Source organism: Amborella trichopoda, chromosome 1 (genome assembly GCF_054954075.1).
Source record: "Amborella trichopoda isolate Santa Cruz 75 chromosome 1, AtrichopodaSantaCruz75HAP2 v2.0, whole genome shotgun sequence".
NCBI lineage: Eukaryota > Viridiplantae > Streptophyta > Magnoliopsida > Amborellales > Amborellaceae > Amborella > Amborella trichopoda.
Window position 1 is genome coordinate 53,610,128 of NC_142336.1, and position 21,517 is coordinate 53,631,644.

The 21,517-nt window shown below is 33.0% G+C and overlaps 1 protein-coding gene across 1 annotated transcript; it reads left to right on the top strand.

Annotated features, from left to right (window-relative positions):
* Positions 1-209: 209 nt before the first annotated feature.
* Positions 210-14,516, top strand: LOC18434810 (polyamine oxidase 1). The gene is made up of 10 exons (XM_006844873.4): positions 210-357; positions 6,209-6,458; positions 7,913-8,059; positions 9,442-9,691; positions 10,631-10,774; positions 10,911-11,060; positions 11,186-11,440; positions 11,899-11,980; positions 12,083-12,213; positions 14,241-14,516. The coding sequence occupies exons 1-9, from the start codon at positions 249-251 to the stop codon at positions 12,163-12,165; spliced, it is 1,470 nt and encodes a 489-aa protein (XP_006844936.2). The 5' UTR covers positions 210-248; the 3' UTR covers positions 12,166-12,213; positions 14,241-14,516.
* The last annotated feature ends 7,001 nt before the right edge of the window (positions 14,517-21,517 follow it).

Genomic DNA, 21,517 nt, shown 5'->3' on the forward strand with positions numbered 1-21,517 from the left:
GGTCTACAACATAGCATATACCACCTGTTTATGATGCGGAAAGATGTGGCAATAACGTGTACCATGTCACCTTTCTCGATCTTAGAGTATAAGATATCGAGTGGATGATATCATTGTAAATAAAGAAGGGAGACGGTCTCGATGTTAGAGTATTAGATATTCAGTGGATAATATCACTATAAATAAAGAGTGGAGACGGGCATTAGTGAGGAAGACAGAAGGCCAGGCTGAAGCTCTACATTTCAGGCATGGAAGGGTTGGAGGTGAGAGGTCTTTTACTGGTGTGGATTTTGGGGTTGAGTTTTGTAACCGCCACCTCTGCAACCTCAGTCATTGTCATTGGTGCCGGAATGTCAGGTCTGTCTCCCTCTCTCTCTCTCTGTAAATGGTTCTCTCCGTGTGCATGCAGGCATCTCTCTCTCTTTGAATGGATCTCTCTCTCTCTCAATGGATCTCTCTGCGTGCAATGTGCACGCAGGCATCTCTCTTTCTGCATGCATGCCTTGTGTAGTTTCAACTTGCAACACAAATGAAGCGTGGTTTCTATTTGAAGAAGAATGAAAACACGGTATTTGGGGTTGTTTCATCAAGACAAATATTTTAAAATTTTGATTAAGTTTAAAGTTTTCTGCAATGTGAAAAACATTCAAGGCTGTGGTTACAAATATAACCAAAAAAAAAAAACTTTGCAGGATTTCCCTCCAGTGAAAAGGACCAATACCTCTTTTAGCTGTCTCTGTGTATCTTTGAGAGAGATGGAGAGAAAGAGAGATTGTATTGGGACTTTATTGGGAAGAAATTTTAATTGGTAGAGAGAGAGATTGTATTGGGACTTTATTTAAAAGAAACTTTAATTGGTAAACAGAGAGAGAGCACATTTCGAAGAATTTTGAGAAATTTACACATGGATACGAAAAGTGTAACTAAAATATAAAAGGGATCTAATTTAGCAAAAGATTAGATGTCTGGGACTGCTTTTGAATTAATTTTTTTGGTTTTTTTTCCATACCTAGGTTGTGTCCTAAGGTTTAGAGCAATGGCCTCTTAATCCAAGGTTTGAGTCCAAATGTCCCCATCGTCAGACTAGCTATTTTTTTGCTATTATAGCTAAACATATGCGATGTGAGGATGGGATCTCAAACCATTATTTGGAGTAATCAGGGCTTTCTGAATGCGAAGTCCCCATCCTCAATTGCCTAATTTGAGTTTTAATAGCGGAACATAGGCAATCTGAGGATGAGGACCTCAGACGGCTCTTTATATTACCTTAGACGGCTCTTTGTATTACCTTAAACTTTAGGACACAACCCTACTATCAAAAAAAATAAAAATTTAAAATAAAAAATTAAAAATAGCCTCAGTATGACATTCTCATACCGTGAGGCATTACAGGCAAAAAAATTAATAACATGGGGTACCGAGGCTCCACTCAATTTTTAGCTAAATTGGACCCATTTTGTATTTTATATACTTTTTTTGTATTCATATGTAAATTTCTTAAGATTTTTAATTAATTATATATTGAAATTCTTTTGAACGAGAAAAATCATTTACTCCTATACGAGTGTACGATCTAATTACTCCCTGTAAAATACATGTTAGGGATACTCTTTATATCTCAAATTTTGGGGATTTAAATCTCTACAACTCACGTAATAATCTCAGGGGAAATAAATTTCTGTATGGCTCAAAAAAATCAACACAGTTAGGTGCTTTGACTGGTCTAGTAGATGCGCAGTATGCGTTCTATAAAGGCTGTCAAGGAGTGGGTGAAAAAAAGAAGAAAAAAGGCTGTCAAGGAGTGGGTGAAAAAAAGAAGAAAAAAGGCTGTCAAGGAATGGGTGAAAAAAAGAAGAAAAAAGGCTGTCAAGGAGTGGGGTGCTCGTTGTAATTTGGGAAAAAAATATTTTTATATAATAATAAAGGGGTGAAAATAGAATCCGTATGTAATTTTCTCAATTTTAATAGGTGGTATATTGATAGTAAGAGAGCATATTTGGAGAATGTTTTAAAGGGATTGTACACAATGATAGGTAGAGATCATAATTATTTATAACCGTGAAATCTGATAAGTTGTGCATGGTAAGTTAAAAAAAAATTCTATTGAAGTTGTACATAGTCATGGAATACTTTTATACTTTTTTATTTTTTAATTGGTTGTATATCGAAACTCTTTTTCTTATAATTTTGCTTGGATGAATGTTATTTACACGAGGTAGTTTCGTCTCTGTTACAAAATAATAAATAGTGGCCAACACCTTTGGACGAAGAGCCCTAGGAGGACAGTGCATTATTTATCAGAGGACAGAGGACAGAGGACAGAGGACAGTGCATTCTTTATCAGAGGACAGTGCATTATTTATCAGGACAAAAAAGACGAATACGACAAACTTAATAAATGTTGTTAGACGTTGGTTGACGTGACAAACCTCAGATTTTAATGGAAAAATATTTAAAGGTCTATTACATGAAAATAGATTATAAAAAAAAGTACGATGTTTACAAATATTCGGGTATATTTTAATAATAAAAAAATAAAAATAGATTATCTGATATTTATCTAAAAATCAGGAAACCATTGTAAGGAAGCAAAAATATCTATTATGCACTTGATAAGTCCTTTAATAAAAAGAAAAAAAAAGTTTATATAATGATGCAACCTTATAATGTAGAACCACGGATATATTTATAAAATCCATCGGAAATTGTAGTTTTAATGGTGGAAAAACCTTTTAATTGATCATCTCGATTTCGAGATGTATGAGGATGAAAAATAAAAAGATTTTAAGTTTAAAAAATGGTACATTTTTTACATATTATCTATACCGTTTATTTTCAAGATTTTCATATGTTTATAAGTTTATTTTATTTTAATTATTTTTTAAATTTAAAATTTTATAATTAAATATAAAAATAAATTTTGAAATAAATCTTAAAAACATTTTACATCATAATTATTTACCATGATAAAATTTGAATATGCATTATATCTAAGGATGCATCCGTATGCCAACTGCCTGAAAAGAAAACCTATCTCTAGCTAGAATCTCAAAATCTGAGGCTCGCCACCTCAAGCTCTCAAAAACCTAACAAACCTGGTAAGCCCTACTTTCTCTCTCTCATGCCTCTCTCTCTCTCCCCCTTCCCCCAAACGTATGAAATTGGCTCGCCCCTAATTTCCCCTCGTTACGGTGTCTATGATCCCTTGTTTTTTCTGCAACTAAAAGTTGACCTCCGAATCCTTGGCAATGTTCTCCCAGAGCCAAAACCCTGACTGCTTTTCTCCAAATCTCCAAGCTCATGGCCGCCATTAAAATACTAACAAGAACAAGTATACAAACCCGCTTTAACAAGGAACTCTCAATTTCTCTCTCTCTAGCAAATCGACCAACCTTAGTCAATATCTCTTAAGAAACCATGACTCCAACAATGCCTTGGATATGGCGTGGTTCGACAAGGCCTGAACTAGGAATAAAATGGTTCGTTTCGATTAGGGTTCGGGCTCTGATTCTCTTCCATCCAAATTTTGATAAGGCATTAAAGAGTAGCCAAAGTGACAGGGTATAGCCACTGCCACAATTTTTTTAAATTTTCACGTACCAATATGTCACAGCCTCCTGTTATTCTTCGTAAGAACTATTTGTACTGAATTTCAAAGAACCTAGGTTTGGAAAATAAATATTTGAGACAATTTACCATACACCTATAATCCACGGGGTTTTGGATGCAACACATCAATGTTCGGTGGTCAAATAATACAACATGGGACATCCATTGCGTGGTCCAGATGACAGACACTAGTGATTTATTGTGGCCCGGGTGAATATCTAGATGAATTTTTTGTTTGAAGGATTTGGTTAGTTGCAAGGCAAGTATCGTAGCCATTGTCAAGCCATTTTTGGATGCTCGATTGAGTGTAGGTGACAACAGTGCATAGGCTCACGGGTGATTGCATTATGTTCAATGAAACTGGACGATTAAAGAAGGTTGGGAATGTGATGCACAGGTTATTATTCGCCATTGTTTCATTGAGAAGATTATGAAGACGGATGCTGTAAAATTGAGATAGAGATAATGAGTTATGGTCAGAGAGGAGATTCTGTTGGTTGGCTCATGCAGATTTTAGAGAGAGTAATTGGTTGGAAGAGAGAAAATTTGAGGATGAGTGGCTGTATATTTGAAAGTTTATGGTCTTGCGGATTTTAGAGAGAGAAATTAGTTGGAAGAGAATAAATTTGATGGTGAGTACCTGTGAATTTGAGAGTTTATGGACCTGCAGATTTTAGAGCGAGAAAAGATTTTAGAGCGAGAAATTGGTTGGAAGAGAGAAATTTTGATGATGAGTGTCTGTAAATTTTAGAGTTTATGGCCAGAGAGAAAAGGAATAAACTTTTAAAATGTCAAAAAAACCACCTTACTGTCGATAAACTTAAGACAATACTTTTTAGCCAAGATAGTGATAATGCATTTTCCCAGATTTCTTCAGTAGCCAAGTATTTTCCAAGTTGCATATGAATATTACCAAAACAATATCAATCTATTTGTAGGTAATATATTATGTCAGTAATATATTTCCTAGACTATATTTTCAATACCCAAACGACCCATTAGGAAAATTATAGAGACCCCCAATTTCAACTTTCCACACGTCTTAACCCCAATACGTTTTCTATTATACTCTAAACCCCCACATTATTACTCATTGTAGTTACCCCTAGTCAAATAGTCAAAGCTTTTTTAAACTAAAATGCCATTTTTTTCCACTTTTCCTTTTTGTTTTCTCTTTTGTCATTTTACATCTTTTGTCATTTTACACGGGTGGCCGTCTCTTACTTTCTCTCCCTACCTCTCTCCACCCATGCCCTCTCTTTTTCTCTCTCTACTCTCCTTTATTCTCTCTTATCTCTCTTTGCCCTCCCTCAGTTCTTTTTCTCTCTACCACTCACGTGCCCATAATGCGGTTCAACACGTTTTTGTATCGAAACGAAAAACAATTTGCTGTCTGGCATAAAAACTTGTCGGACCGTATTGGATTCCAATAACTTTCTTATACCCATAATGCGGTTCAGCACATTTTTTGTGCCAAATCGAAATTTATTTGCGGTTCGACATGTCTTTGTTCCCGACTGTAAAATTTTAGTTGGTCAGGCACAAAAACGTGTTTTCATTACAAGCATGTGAGTAGTAGAGAGAAAAAGAATGAGAGAAGGTAGAGAGAGAAAGAGAGATAGAGAAAGTGAGGGAGGGTAGACAGTGAAAGATAAAAAGAAAAGTAGTGAGAGAGGGTAGAGAGAAATATAGATAGAGAAAAATGGTGAGGGTAGATAGAAAAAGAGTAAGGAAGGGTAGAAAGAGATAAAGAGAGAAAACTGACGGAGGGAGATAGAGAGGACAGGTGAGAGAGAGTTTGTTTGTAACTAGAGAGAGAATATGTCTTGAAAAGGGAAAGAGAGAGAAAATTAATATTTTGATCATAAATTGTTTGATTATATGACTCGAGGTAAATATAAAAAAAAATAATATTAAGGTTTACCATATAATAAAAAAAGTATTGAGTTGTAAGATATATTGAAAGTTAAAATTGGGGAGTATTTATAATTTTTCCAATACTCATACTATTAGGTTGAAGAGACCAACCTCAGATTCTAATGCAAAAAATTTACTCATATACAATTAATCTCAACTATTTATCAACCAAAACTTACAGTTATTTTACCCTCGTTAAACCAGTACTATATTTTATAATATTTGAGCTTCCTTCCTGTAACCGTATATTGTACTTGTATGGGGATCATATAAGGTACCCAGACCACGCATCCACCGTTGTAATTATCAATGAGCGACAGACATGAGCCGCTATTTTGCTAATGATCCATATCGGCTTAAAAGCAATGGCTCATACCTGCGATTCGTTTATAAGCATATACAGTGTATCTGTTTTAACTATTTTACATTATACCATTTAGGAGCGTTGGTTGGATATTTTTCCCTGATTAAGGTTAAAAAACAAGGCTCGGAGTTGGCAAGTCTCAGGTCCATTTCGTCAGTACAAACTGGACCCAGTTTGGCCTGTTCTTGCTTACTTTGGCGAGTTTTTAAGTAACTTGGCGGAGTCCATGTAGACTCACACGAATCCGAGTGAACTTGCTCGAGTTTTAGCACACTGCTGAGGACTGACAAGTCTTCTCTTGGGTACCTCAATTTTCAGGTATCACAGCTGCAAAGACATTATCTGAAGCAGGAATCAAAGATTTCTTGATATTAGAGGCCACTAATAGGATTGGTGGTCGCATGTGCAAGACCACATTTCAAGGGCTCAATGTGGAGATTGGAGCAAATTGGGTTGAAGGTGTAAATGGAAAACAAATGAACCCCATTTGGGACCTCGCCCAGAAACTAAAGCTTCGTAACTTCCAGTCCGACTATGATAACGTCACTGCCAATATCTATACGCATCAGTAAGGCCGGTTACTTGTCCTTGTGGTTTACTTTACTTCAGAAAATGCATATTTCAAGGGAAATGTTTATATAGAGCTGACGCTCTAAACAATCAAATAAGAGCCTATCTCAAAACTTTCACTAGAGGAGGTTGTTTGGATGCCTAAATATCTTAAAATTGATCGTTTTGACCTCAGGATGCATAAACATGAGAAAAAAATGGATTGCATGTTTTGAAAATAGTGTATTTTGTAAGGTATTTTTGGACCGTTTGATTTTCAATATTTTCGAGTTTTCATAGATGTGTCGATCTATGCTATTTTTTAACCTTTAAACTTTATAAATAAAAATGAAAATATATTTTAAGGTTATCATAAAAATTTCCAGTATTAAAACCACATTTCTCGGAACTATGTGAAGGTAGGCTCTAATTTGGTTGTTTAGAGCCTAGGCTCTATACAAACTGCACCCATTTCATAATATATATCAATGCTGAACGTGTATAGTATTTTTTTTTTTTTTTTCCAATCATAGTGCGTGTATGTGTATGATATTAATCCTTCCAAAGGAATATGGTTTGATAGGGCTGCAGCCCTATAAAAGTAAGTGAAGCCTCACCTCATAACTCATCCATAATTACAATTCAAGTTTTGGAAAACCGTTACATGAGTCATCCCTACTTGAACATTATGGTTGTAAAGCCAAATTCGGATTTCAAGCTCTAAAAAGAGTGTATATTATAAAAAATTATCTAGATCGTCTATTTCACCCTCGAAATAAGTGTTCACAAATCTACAAAATCTGTATCATTTTTTAGATTCAAATTTTATTATTGGTCTTAGAATTTGATTATACAGCATCGTAGATATTTCCTTTGCTAAAAGTACTTTCTGGACAAGGATTCAATGTGAGGCTTTATTTTGTTTTCATAAAACCTAGACCTTATGGAATCCTCGTTTTATTCCAAAACATCATCTATCAATCGACAAAGTAATAATATATACTATACACATGGTCTGCATTGTATAGGGTTGAGAATTTATCTAGTTTGGATCTAAAACTCGAATTTTGGATCCTATCTGGATGTGGGTATGGATCCAAGTATTGGATTCTACTTATCGAATCTGGATCCAAAATTTGGATCTGAATAATAATTAGATCAAATCAGGGTACAAGTGGATCCAATCAGGATCCAACCTAGTTATTAATATATTTTATATTATTTTATATATACATATATATTATATAATATGTTTTTGTTATGTATTATTTTATCGATGTAAAATAATATATAAAATAACTTTTTGGATCCGATTTGGTCCATATTAGGATCCAGATCCCATGTGTATTCTTTGGATCCGCATCCGGATGGTGGTGGACCTTTTCTGGTGGATCTGGTCTCGATCTGACCCATTCTCAAGCTTAGTTTTGTGTGCGGCGGTGGATAATTTACCGTCTTTTTATGTGGATGCAGCGGTGGTCTTTATCCACATGCGGTCGCTACGGTGGCTTTTGATGTAGCCGATGAGAGATCAAACTATACCACGGCACTTTCTACCTCTATGTCAAGAAACAAAGAAGAAGACATCTCCATATTAGCATCCCAAAGGCTATGTAACAAGTTGGTGCTCTCCCTATCCTCTTCCTTTTTATCAAGATACAAATCAGAGATAAGTTTTGGTATTTAAGAACTATCCATATTTTTGGACACTACAAAATTACGGTGTTCAAATTTTAAATTTTATTTATTTATGTTTCAATCATTGTTCAAAAATTGAACTTTTGAATCACCACAAATATAAAGGAAAAAGTTAATATAAGGATGCAACCATATAATGTAGAACTACGGATGCACCTCAAAAATCCATCGGAAAAGGTGGTTTTGATGTTGAAAAACCCTTTGATTGATCATCTCGACTTTAAGATGTATGACCATGAAAAATAAAAAGATTTTAAGTCTAAAAAATAGTGCATTTTACAACATATTATCTACATTGTCCATTTTCAAGGTTTTCATATGTTTATAGAAAAGACCCAAATTTCAAGAAACATTTCAAATTTTAACCATTTTTTAAATTTAAAATTTTATAAGTAGATATAAAAATAGATTTTGAGATAATCCTAAGAACATTTTACATCAAAATTATATACCATGATAAAATTTGAAGGTGCACCTTACCTCTACAACTACGGATGCATCCGTATGCCAACTGCAGCCAATATAAAAAGACCCAAACAGTTTTTTATTCCATGTTGGATTCCGAACCTCCAAAATGCCTCATGTCTTTTTGTATGTGTATTTTCGGGGGTTCGAAAATCATATTCCCAAAACACTTAAACACGTAACTTTTTGTGCTTGGGCAGTTCAAAAATAAAAAATTAAATATCTAGACATAAAATGTCAAAAATATGATCTGTTCTCTAACACTGAAAACTTATTTTGAGTATGTACACTTTTCTTTTTCTAGTGAACCAGCAAAAGACTTTAGGAAAAAGTTTGTATAAGGTGTCAATCTTATACTATAGAAGTAACATGTACCACAAAAATCTAACATAAGAGAGTAATCCGACACTACAAAACCCTCGAAGTGATCATCTTGACCTCAATGTATATAAATGTGAAAAAAAAAACATTTAATTTGAGGTTTTGAAAATATTATAGCCCTTAGCATATTACCTAGAATGCCAATTTTCAAGATTTTCATGTGTTTATAGATTTACTTGATTTGCACCACTTTAAAAGCTTTAAGTTTCAAGGCTAGGAACCAAAACAATTTTTTAGACCATCATAAAATTTTCTAGCACCAAAACTATATTTTTAGCATAATTTATAGGCGTGCCTTACTTGCATTGTTAAAGGTTCATGCCTTATACAAACCACAGTCGAGTCTAAAGCACCTTTTTTTATGTGAACTCTCTTATGCACATGTCTGAAACACACGGGTGACTATCTCTCTCTCTCTCTCTCTCTCTCTCTCTCAAATTGTGGGCTTTTACCATTAGAGTTCCTACAAGCCCACTGGACATGGCCATCGACTACTACACCTACGACTATGAGTTTGCTGAGCCACCAAGGATTACAAGTTTACAAAACACGGAGCCCCTTCCAACTTTTGCTAATTTTGGAGAAGATCTCAACTTTGTAGCTGACACCCGAGGCTATGAAAGCATGGTCTATCACATTGCTCATCAATTTCTCACCACCTCCAAACACACGGCAAATATAAGTGATCCACGTCTTTTGCTAAATAAGGTAATGATTTTTTTTTTCCTCTTTTTTTGAATGGTAAGCATTTGGATTTGTCTTATTTTTGAATTATTGGTAACTATTTAGAACTATGTAGATTCCAAACTTTGTTGATCATTTGCACGAATGCAAGGAATACCCATCTTACAAAAGAAAGTGGATTGTACTGTAGTATGCAGTATGTAACTATGTACTCATACACCATTCATAATGCTATATCTTAAGTGTGAAAGGAAAATATATATTGTCTCAAGTGTCAAAAGAAAGTATATATATTTTCTATTAGTTTAATATGGAAGCATATATTGTAATCAATATAGGTGTCTGTGATTTGTTTTCTACTATTATCATCTATATTTGCCTATTTAAAACCAGCTCTAGTCTTGTCATTTGTACTTGTCTATTTAAGACGCGCCCTGAGTCTCTTTAGAGAAACCCAAGACACATCAAGTTTGATTGTTACTTTGCGCTGCATTACCCATGTCATGTCATTTCTAAGTTTCTCCATTTCCATGCTCAAGATGTTGGGTAAGAGTTAAGCACCTTCCTGACATTTCATAGTGTCACATTTGAGGGGGAGTATAGTTCATCTCTACGATTCCTTGTGGAGTACAGATGGTGGAGATAACATTGTATTACAGCAATAGTACACCACCTCTATGACTCTATGCTCTTTCCATGGGAATATCTTTTCCATCATAGAGAAATTGTAAACTGTATAATCTGGATCAACCCCTAAGAAACCTGCCAAAACTTTTTAGGAATGGTGAGTCTTTGTACTTGCCATTAAATCACAAATTGTTTCTTCATTGAAACTCACTGTCTCCACATATTTTCCAAGTTTTAATTTATAAGCAAATATACGAAATGTTAGATCTCAGAATGCAGCAGTTTTTTCTTAGGACTACATGCCATTATAGATGAATAAAAGGAGAATATTTGTAGGTTGTGAGGGAGATCCGTTACTCACGTAGTGGAGTAATCGTCAAAACGGAGGACGGATCCATGTACAGAGCAAAATATGCAATGGTTTCGGTGAGCATTGGTGTCCTCCAGACAAATCTCATCAAATTTCTTCCTGACTTGCCTGTAAGCCCTTAATGACATGTCTTCTTATGTTTTTGTTGAAATTGACTTTTTATTTGCGTAGTAAGAGTGAGATTCAATCCCATGGCCTGTTGTTTGAGGAGATCTTACTTACAGAGAGCTTTACTATTTCATTTAGCATTGGAAGCTACTAGCACTCTACCAATTTAACATGGCCGTCTACACTAAGATCCTTCTCAAGTTCCCCTACAAATTCTGGCCGACTGGACCCGGGACCGAATTTTTTATATATGCTGACGAGAAACGTGGGTATTATCCTATATGGCAGGTGAATCATCATTTGCAAACTTAAGTTTCCTTTTCTGTAAATTTCTACGATATTTTAGTCTATAGATGACTTTAAATATGGTTAAGTTTCAATAAATATCAAGAGGATTGTGATTGGATTTGCAGCAAATGGAGAACAATTACCCTGGATCGAACGTTCTTCTAGTGACAGTCACAGATGATGAGTCAAGAAGGATAGAGCAACAATCAGATGAAGAGACAAAAGCTGAAGCCATGGAGGTGTTGAGAAACATGTTTGGGAAAAACATCCCTGATGCAAAAGCTATACTTGTTCCTCGATGGTGGTCAAATCGGTTTTACAAGGGTAGTTTCTCTAATTGGCCAATTGGGGTCAGCCGTTTTGAGTATGATCAAATAAGGGTGAGAACTTCTATCTAACATACAGTGATAAAAAGTAAGGAGAGGGGTCGGACTCACTAGAGTCCCGAGTTCAAGTCAGGCCAGACAACTCAATCGGGTCCAAATAAAAAAATAATAACAAAATATTAAAAATGGTTTAGACTTTGCCTGTTCTCGTGTGTTTGCTTCAGTTCTTAACAGCCTTCCAAATTCATGCGACTCGAGTGAGTCCGAGTCAGACTCAACGAGTTTGTATTCAATGCTATCATACATAAGTAGCATTGTATGCATATAAAAATGGGTACAATCACGCATTATCCGTTACTATTTTGGCTTTGGAAATTACCATATGTATTTCAAAACAATATGTTTTCAAATCTGGGTGAATCCGGACTCGATTTGGAAAGTTCTTCGCGTAAACGAAATTGTTAGTATTTCAAAACAATGGAAGGATGTAAAATGTGGGTAATCGACTGTAGGCACCAGTTGGCAACGTTTACTTCACTGGGGAGCATACTAGTGAGCATTACAATGGTTATGTTCATGGAGCCTATTTATCTGGTATGTTCAAGCTTCACTTTATTTCCATTTCTTCTTATTATGAGTGCATGAGCTTATAAGCAATAGTTGTTCATGGTTACTTTTCCATTTTTATTATTTTAGGGATCGATTCGGCACAGATGCTTGTAGATTGCATTAAGAAAGGAAACTGTGAGCCCAAGTTTGAGGGAAGACCTAAGAAGTGAGGCAACAAGGGTGCATGTGTGGGATCATGCTGCTCCGAGATTCAGAAGGTAATATCATTATTCAAAAATTCATTATGAAATTTGATGTATATCGGGCAATATTTCGGGTTTGTACCATGCCTGGCCGCTGTGAAATGGTGATTTTTACATGGTTGATTATGGTCGAAATGCTGCCTGATTTTTTAAATTTATTTGATGGACATATAAGTTCTCTAATTTGAAAAACTTAAGAAGTATGGTATCCGATATGAGACTAATTCGTGGCTGTTAGATTTGGCCTACCGAAATCTGAACCACCGGAAGGTACTCATGTACCCTTCCACCCGCCCACATCATGTGGACGGGATTCTTTTTCTTCCGATATTAATCCCTTCAAAATTGTAACGGATTTTAAAGTAAATCTAGCCCAATAAGTCCATCATTGTTTAGAGTTAATTTATTTAAAGTATGAAATAACCCAATATTTTTTTGAAAATTATAGTATCTACCTCATATGGGCTAGTGGAAGGAAATGGTGCAGAAGCTTCTTTTGAATGGTTGAGATTTTATAAGGCCCATTCTAATGACCAAAAATTTCTTTCATATTTTATTTTTTATATTTTATTTCAATAAAATATTTATCTAAATTTTAGGGTATAGGCTTACTTTCATAAAGATAAGAGAAATGAACCTATAGGAACCTCTCTTATCCATGTGTGCAGGACCCCAAAGGATTACCATTAAATTTGACACAAATCTATAGAAAAGTCAAGTCCCACACCCATTTGATAACTTTTTTAGAGATCCGTACCAACTTTAATGGTGATCTTTTGGGATCCTACATACATAAGTGGGGGAGAGTCTTATAGGATCATTCCTTTAAAGATAATTAAAAAAAATGATTAAAAAATTATTTTAAATAAAAAATAATTAAAATGCCTCTAAATTTATTTTGATCGATATTTTTTTTTTATTCAAAATAATTTTTTAATTAATTTTCTTCAATTATACTTATAAAAAAATTCTAGGACCCGTATTTCAGCTTAATCTCCTTTTTAAATAAAAACCAAAAATAAATTTATTTTGATCGTTGGATGAGCTTGGTTTAAACCCAAAGCATTCAATTATGTGTGTGGACCTTTTAGGCGTCCATAGCCTATTGATGCAATATCATCCCTTATACGTTCCCGATTTGGCATCCGATAGATCTGCCAATTGCAATATCCCCTATTTGATTTTGTATTTATATTATTTGATAAATTTATAGATATGCTTTAATATGCATCCCATCTCATCCACAAACCCTATTAAGCATCCCTTGGCTTATAATCAAGAAATAGATGATTTAATGGTAATGTATGCATGTGTAATGCACACATACATGCATAAAACGCATTTCCATATATGTGGGTGAGTGTGAGTTTAAGATGATACGAAGTATATAAATAATAAGGAAAAATATATTTATATTTCATATTTTTAGGTTTCATTTCTTGATAAACTCAATGTTTAAAAAGATATCTTTTAACTTCCTGGCTTCTTTAAACTTATTCTTTAACCTAAACAAATGTGAGAAAAACATGTTATTTCTAAACACAATCATTTTTCTCTCTTCACTTATATACTCTAAACTTCTTTCTCTTTTTTTGTCTCTCTACTACCGTATTTTTTCAAACACCTCTCTCTCTCCTCTCGCTAACATCTCACCTCCATGAACCCCTTCTCTCTCTCTAGAAGTTTGAGAGGATGGCTTTTAGAAAAGACATTTTTTTAGATTTGTTTTGCCTAAAAAAACAGGTTTAAATTAGCTCAGTGGGTTAGAAGAAATAAAATTTGTCCAAATTTTATGTTCCATGATATCTTTTAAAATTTTGGATCTATTGTGAAAAAAAACCTAAAAATAAAAAATACGAAGATATTTTTCTTATAAATATGTGTGTGGTTATCCATGCATAAGCATATTTGTATGTCCATTAAATCATACAATTTTCTTAAGGAAAACCCCTATGCATCTATGCCATATGTCTATGTTATGTTACACGTTCGGGCATGTTGATATGAATGATGCATACTAAAATATGGCTAAATGGGTGCAGGAAAGAGAGATGTGCAGGTAGTCATGGCTGAAGAAAATGAATTTCAGTTGAAAAAGAACGGAGCAAGACACACGCATGTCAAAAACCCTAGTTGTCTTTGCTATTCTCTATAACATTATCTCTATTAGATAGGAATTGTGTGCAAATGTTTGGTCATGGGAGTGTTACACGACACGAGTGTTGTGTCTAGTATAAGAGTTACGGATTAGTGTGATAAGACATTAATACGGTTATTATTTAAAATAAGACCTTCACACCGTTACTATTTAAATAAAATAATAGAGTAATAATTTTATTTTAGTTATTAATCGAATGTCTATTATAGTGTAGTAAAAATCGAGCGGTTGAAATCCTAATTGCCTGGTTGGTTTCGGCCGCTTTTGGTGAGCCGGCTCGATATTTTTAAAAATTATATAAAATCCTAAAAAAGAAGGGATTTTCTTTATAATTCATTTTTTTAATGTTTTTATTATTTTGGCAAAAGATTGGAAATTGTCTTGGCTATTAATATTTATTTTTATATTTTTTTATTTTTGAAAATTTTCAAAAATACTTTTAGGCACAAATCAATTCTTTAAAATACATTTTTTTCATTAATTTTTAACTTCATTTGGATATGATTTGTTTAATCATATGTTAAATATATTTTTCATTTTTTTATTATTTCCTATATTTTTATTTTTTAATACTATGTTTTATTGCCCAGGACATGCCCGGTTAGGCTGGTTGAACTGGTTGATTTACCGGTTAGTATCGAGTAAACACTTTCGAGCCCTTATCTGGTTAACTATTCGGGTTCGATTTTCCCTACATTGGTCTACAAGGCGATCAACAAAAATTAGGATAAAAATAGGTGTCTCTAAAGCTTAGATTTAATCATTCCAACAAATAGTCTGCCTATGTTTATTAGGTTAAAATAGGGGATACAAGGAGACAAATTATCCATTGTACATGATAGTCACACTCATTTTTGTCCCTTAAATTTCAAAATTGTTTAAAAATAGGGGACTGTCTATAAGGAGACAATTTATCCATTGTAGAGTGATTACCGGTTCTAGATTAGAACTGTGAACCATAAACCGCCTATATGATGTGGCAAGCCTTAGATAGTACAGCATCACAGCCTCGAGTTTTAGGGTAGTACAGCGAAACAATTTATACAATAAACTTTGATACTCATTCTTGGATGTGGGTTAATTCCCACGAGGTGCGTTAAATTAAAATAGATATTGAATAAGTATTATTAATATGAAAAGTTCATACACTTGTAACGGCATGGCTTTATGGTCATTCCTTCCTCTTAGTTGATGGATGCCTCAGAGGTTTGCACCCCACATTATTTTATTTTTGTTTTAAAAAAATTAAATTTTTGTTGTAAAAAAAGACAAAATAAGCAGAAAATAATATTGTTAAAAAAATTTTTATTTTTGTTCTATAAAAAATAAATTTTTGTTCTAAAAGAAATAATTTTTTGTTGTAAAAAAATTAAAAAATAAGTAGAAAATAATGTTATTAAAAAGAAAATTTATTCCATTTCAAGTACAACATTTATTCTAGAATTTAAAAAATGAAAATTTTGAAAATTTAAAGTGTTTGAAAAATTGGTACGCATTCAGATAATTTCAACCAAATTTTTATTTTATTTATTAATTTTTGTATTATAAATAATGTAATATATTACTTTTGTTGTGAAAAAAATAAAAAATAAGCCTGAAATAATGTTGTTAAAAAAATATTATTTCATTTGAAATTATATCTTTCTACTAACGATATTTTTTACTAAATTCATTCTAGATTCTAAAAAAATAAAATTTTAAAAAATTGAAGTGTTATTTCGAAAATTGATACGCATTCAAATAATTTCTATATTGATATCCAAAATTTCATTTTATTTATTATTTTTTACATTATAAATCATATAATGTATTATTTTTCTTACAGTTGTCAATAATACATTTTAAATTAAATGATATTATAAGATATTTTGGATTTGTTATTGTTTGTATAGTAAAATAATTATAAAACGTTAACCAACTATTTTAATTTCAGTATATAATATTATAGTTAGTTAGGTTGTAATAATTTTAAATTATAATTAGGTTGTAATAATTTGGGTTTTTTTAGTGAATTAAGGTTTTTCTCCAATTAGAAATTTTAGTGGCCTCTTTTTCATAAATTTAGTCTATTCTTTATTATAATCTATGTATGATTGATACACTTTATCCTCTATGATTTTTCTTTTGTATGATGTGAATTTAATGGTTAACATAAGTTTATTCAGAGAAAGAATGTCTCAATATTCACAAATTGATGAAAAATATGAAAGTTATCAATGTAGCACTTTCGTTTCTTATTGGATTCCTAAAAGATAACATTTATAATGAATTTTAATAATTCTTTTGGATCTTTTTAAAGATTAACCCAACCAAGTCAGACGATTCCCGATTCGAATCGTTGATTCATCAATTCAGATGGGTTTTTGGAGTGCCCGATCCGAGGCATCGATCCGTATTTTAATAGTGTCATTGAATAAACACAAAATTCAAAAAAAATTCTCGGACTTCGTGACTCACATTAAGCTATCCAATTTGACATCTAATGAGTGAGAATGATTGCGAACTCCATGTACAAAAGATAAATAATCTCTTTGTAGACAATCCTAAAAATAAATGCATCTTTTATGGTGCGTTTCCAAACTTTGTATTTTTTAGATTGTTCATCATAAGTGAATTGAGTGTACTCAGGTCAAACAAGTTCTTCATATTAGAAACTCGAAATATTGTAGAGAACTTTCTCTTTATTAATTAATCAAGAATATACAAGACCCCATATAAATATACGGTTAATAACAGTTTTGGATAAATACCAATAATTATTGATAATTACTAACTAATCTTGAGATACTTATTGACACCTAACATTATCAAGAGATATATACCTATATAATCAAGATATATATACGCTAATACTCTCCTTCAAACTCAAGATGCTGTTACACAAAGCAGCTGGAGTTTGAACAATAAGTTACATAAACGAAAGTATGAACAATAAATTGCATGAACAAACGAGTTGCATTTTTAATTCTTCACGTGCATAGCGTGACCAATAGAAATAGTGGTCTCAATGCTCAAATTGCTTGAACAACAAGTGCATAATTGCACTTGGAAGAGCCAACAGAACTCAGTGTGGATGTGGATCTAAGACAAATTCAGTAACTCAGTCCAAAACAGAGACAAATGTTGTTTTGCAGATAGTAGAAACTGACTCGATAGTGAGTCGAAACATGACTCGGAGGCCTTTAGCAATGCTTCCTTGGTCTATAAGTTTCTCTCAATAAACTGAGAGTGTTGTTTGATTCAACTATAGACGAAAAGAAGAGCTGAAGTTTTTGTGCAAAGGGGAAGTCTTTTCTATAGGATTTGGTGCTATCCAAAATTACCCTCAAAAGGAAATCCCATATTTTATGGGATTGATTAAGATTGATCCATATTATGTGATATTTAAATATTATCATATTATGTGGGATTAAGATTTATATTGATAAGTTTCCTAAAGGAATAGAAATCCAAAAAGGATTAGAACTCTTGAATATATTTCTTGGTCTTTTAAGATATATATAAGATTTATAGGAAGTTTCATATTTAGTATGGATTCCTAATTTTACATATATGGGATGAAAGTACAGAAAATTTGTGTTATATTTGGGTCATCATATGGGAATGGTGGTGCCTCTAAAGAGAGAGAGAGCTAAAGCGTCTTGTGTATAAGATGCAATTTCATCTTAGAGAGAAGAGAGCTTCATTTGGACAGAAACACTGTAATGGTGCCTCTTTTGGACTCCCGAAAATTGAGTGGCTTGTTTGTTTCTTTTAGAAAAGCGATTCCCATAGAGATTTTGGGTTATTCCCCTTTTAGTTAGAGAGAAAGTAAGTTTTTCGTTGTTATCGCATCTCTATCTGGTATTGTCGATAATAGTTGCCAAAAGTAAAGAGAAAGAATGGAGAGTGGTTTAAAAATGTTTGCTCGACTTGTGTTTTTGTCGAAGTTTGTTCCAAAATATTTGATGTAACTTTCATTAGTATAGTAGATTTCAGTTTACCGTGCCCATAGATGTAGCCCTTTTGGGTTGAACCACGTAAATCTTTGTGTTATTATTGTATGGGTTTTATGCTTTATTTCTCGTACTTTATTTGCCAAATATTCTTATTTGCCAAATATTCCGCGCACAACATTTTCATGCAGTGGAGGCGAGTGGTGTTGAGAGCAAAGATAGGGCTCACGTGCAAACAAAAATCACAAAAGTGCGAACTAAATCACAAAATGCCGGTGTGCTTAGGGAGGGGTTCAAAATCAGAGAGCACAGATAAAAACATGGAGCCAAGGATCTTGTGCAGGACGAAACTTGTGCATGGTAGAAAAGAAGGGGCTAAAAGTCAAGGGAATTATATACCAAAGTTTTGCACACACGTCAACACTAGGAAATATCCTTGTGGAGAGAACAAATTTGTGGGATATGTTGGGAACGAACTATGAGCAGACTCTCTCTCTCGATGGGAACGAATTCCTAGAGAGAGAGTGAGGAAACAACTTGAAGGAATTGAAGGAAGATAGACATATCCAAAGGCCAAGGCTGAGGCAGCAGAATACTAGAAGCTTCTTGCCAATAGGCTCAAGAAGCAGCGTAAGAGGAGGAGCGAGAGCTTAGCCAAACCAAGAAGAGATCGAGATTGTCCACTGTATCAAAGCCAGTCAATGGCATAGGGTTGTAGCCAGAAACACATGAAGAAATGTAGAGAGATAAATCCAGATTACTTAGGAGAGAGAGACTTTGTGTTTAGAGAGCTCAAGCTATGATGCAGTAACTCTGAGGTACGAGCTCAGATCTTGAGGTTGATGAGCCTATTACTTTGATACCATATTAATTAATTAAGAATATACAAGACCCCGTATAAATATACGATTAATAATAGTTCTGGATAGATATCAATAGTTATTGATAATTATTAACTGATCTTGAGAGAGTTATTGACACAACTTTATCAAGAGATATATACTCATATAATCAATATATATATATATATATATATATATATATATATGAAAGAGATGGGATTAGTCCACTAGATCATATGAACATATGAGCCCAACGGACCAGATTGAATCTGGGCTAATCTAATGATCACATATGTCTGGAAGTACTTGAATTTTATTTATTTTTATACAGATCCAAATTATTTACAATTTTAGGTATGTGTTCTTCTCATCAAGGCGCACCCAATAAAAATATCAAAAAAATTATCCGTAAAATAAAATGACCAAAATATCTCGAGAAATATTTTAGAGGTATTTTGGTCTATTTTTTATGTAAAATATTTTATTGATATTTTTCAAAGATTCACCTATTTTTGATGAACACATGCCTAAAATTTTAAGTGATTTGAATTTGTAGAAAAAAAAAACTAAAAGTCAAATACTACCAGACATTCGAGATCGTCAGATCGGCCTAGATTCAATTTGAAACGTTGGGCTCATATGTTCATATATATATATATATATATATATATATATATATATATATATATATATAGGTCTTGGCCTGCTAGACCTATATCTGACCTGTATCTGACAACATTGTATTGGATTTTAGCTAAAAATGACAATGACTTCCTTGTATTAAAATAAGGATGACGTCTGTATAAGTTGTCAATATTGTAGTATTGAAGTAAGGTATACTTCAAAACTTTGTTGAAAATACAGTTTCCATGCGACAAAGCCTTGCGATGAATATCTGTTGTTGGCCCAAATTGTGAAATTTAAAGTTCTAAAAATTGTGATTATCATACAGATCTATAAGCACTTAATAATATTGAAAATGGATGGTCCATATAATGTGTTAGAAGATGAACTATTTTTAGGACTAGAAATCCCCCTTTTTTTTTTTTTTTTTTTTTTTTGTGTTTATGAATCTTGAGGTGAAGATTATCGATTTGAGAGTTTTGTTGCATAAGAACAACCTTCTCTAGTGGGTTCTTTAGGTGCACCTTACTCGTACACCTTATATAAACTCTTTTCTAAAAATAAATGGTTTTGTAATGTCCAATCTTTTTTATTTTGGGTGTGGTTTGTGTGAGGTTGCAACCTTAAACATGCAAAGTTGGGCATGATCATAAGATAAAATTTTGGTGAAAAAAATTCTTAAGATGGCTTAAAAATTTATTTTCATATGCAATTATAAAGTTTTAAACTCTACAAATAATTCAAATCAAGTAGATCTATAAATACATGAAAATCTTAAAAATAGACAGTCTAAATAATGTACTGCAAGATGCATTATTTTTTAGACTCAAAAATTTGTTTTCTTACATATTCACACATCTCAATTCAGATGATTAATTAGAGGGGTATTATAATGAATTTTTTAGGTGCACCTTAATCTTTCATTTTACAGTTTGAAACTTTATATAAACTTTTTCCTTGTTTTTAAGGTGTCCCTCGCGTTGACTATACGCTCATCAAGAAGCATGAGAACACTAACTAGCCCTATCTAACAAAGAAAATAAAGATTTTATACGCTGTTTTCGTTTGTCTAAAAAATTACTTACTAAGCTATTTAGAAATTTAAAATTTTATTTTTAACAAAGTGTGCGGTTTGTATAAAGATGCAACTTTATTTGTAGAAGTAGTTCTTGTTGGAAATATGACCTATCAGGTTCTTTTATTCTGATACTTTATTTTTCAATAATAGTACAAAAACCATATTGTATAATACGTGAAATCCCACGTAGTTGACATGAGGATATGCCATATATTGGAATCCATTTTAGAGCTTTTATAAGATGTTGCATTGGAGGGAAAGCCCAGTGTCACTGGAGGGAAAACTCAGTGACGTGTTTGGATTTTGTATTAATTTCTAAATATCTTTTATCAAATTGTAGGATTGTTTTGATGATATCCTATTATGTGAGTCATAGGTACACTAATGATACGTTTAGCTCATTATATAGGATTAACAGTTTTATGACAACTTGTTAATCATAATTGGTTGCACTTAGGGAAATTAAAGCAGAAGTTATATTTGGATCTCAACTCCTATACACCATGAATGTGAGAATTACAAAAGATGGTTCTCTATAAAAAGAGGTTAACCTCTAAAGTAAAACAGACATAGAGAAAAGGATAGAAAAATAGAGATGGAAAGTGAAGGAGATTCACCGAAAGGACTCTGAATGTAGCTTGTCATCGGATGGTTTGGTCTATAGGTTTTGCTATGGAACATT

Bases quoted from the DNA above. Each gene is read 5' to 3' on its own strand.
- LOC18434810 (XM_006844873.4), top strand. From the start codon at position 249: ATGGAAGGGTTGGAGGTGAGAGGTCTTTTACTGGTGTGGATTTTGGGG. The intron at 358-6,208 runs GTCTGTCTCCCT...CTCAATTTTCAG, and splicing joins CATTGGTGCCGGAATGTCAG to GTATCACAGCTGCAAAGACA. The intron at 11,441-11,898 runs GTGAGAACTTCT...AATCGACTGTAG, and splicing joins TTGAGTATGATCAAATAAGG to GCACCAGTTGGCAACGTTTA.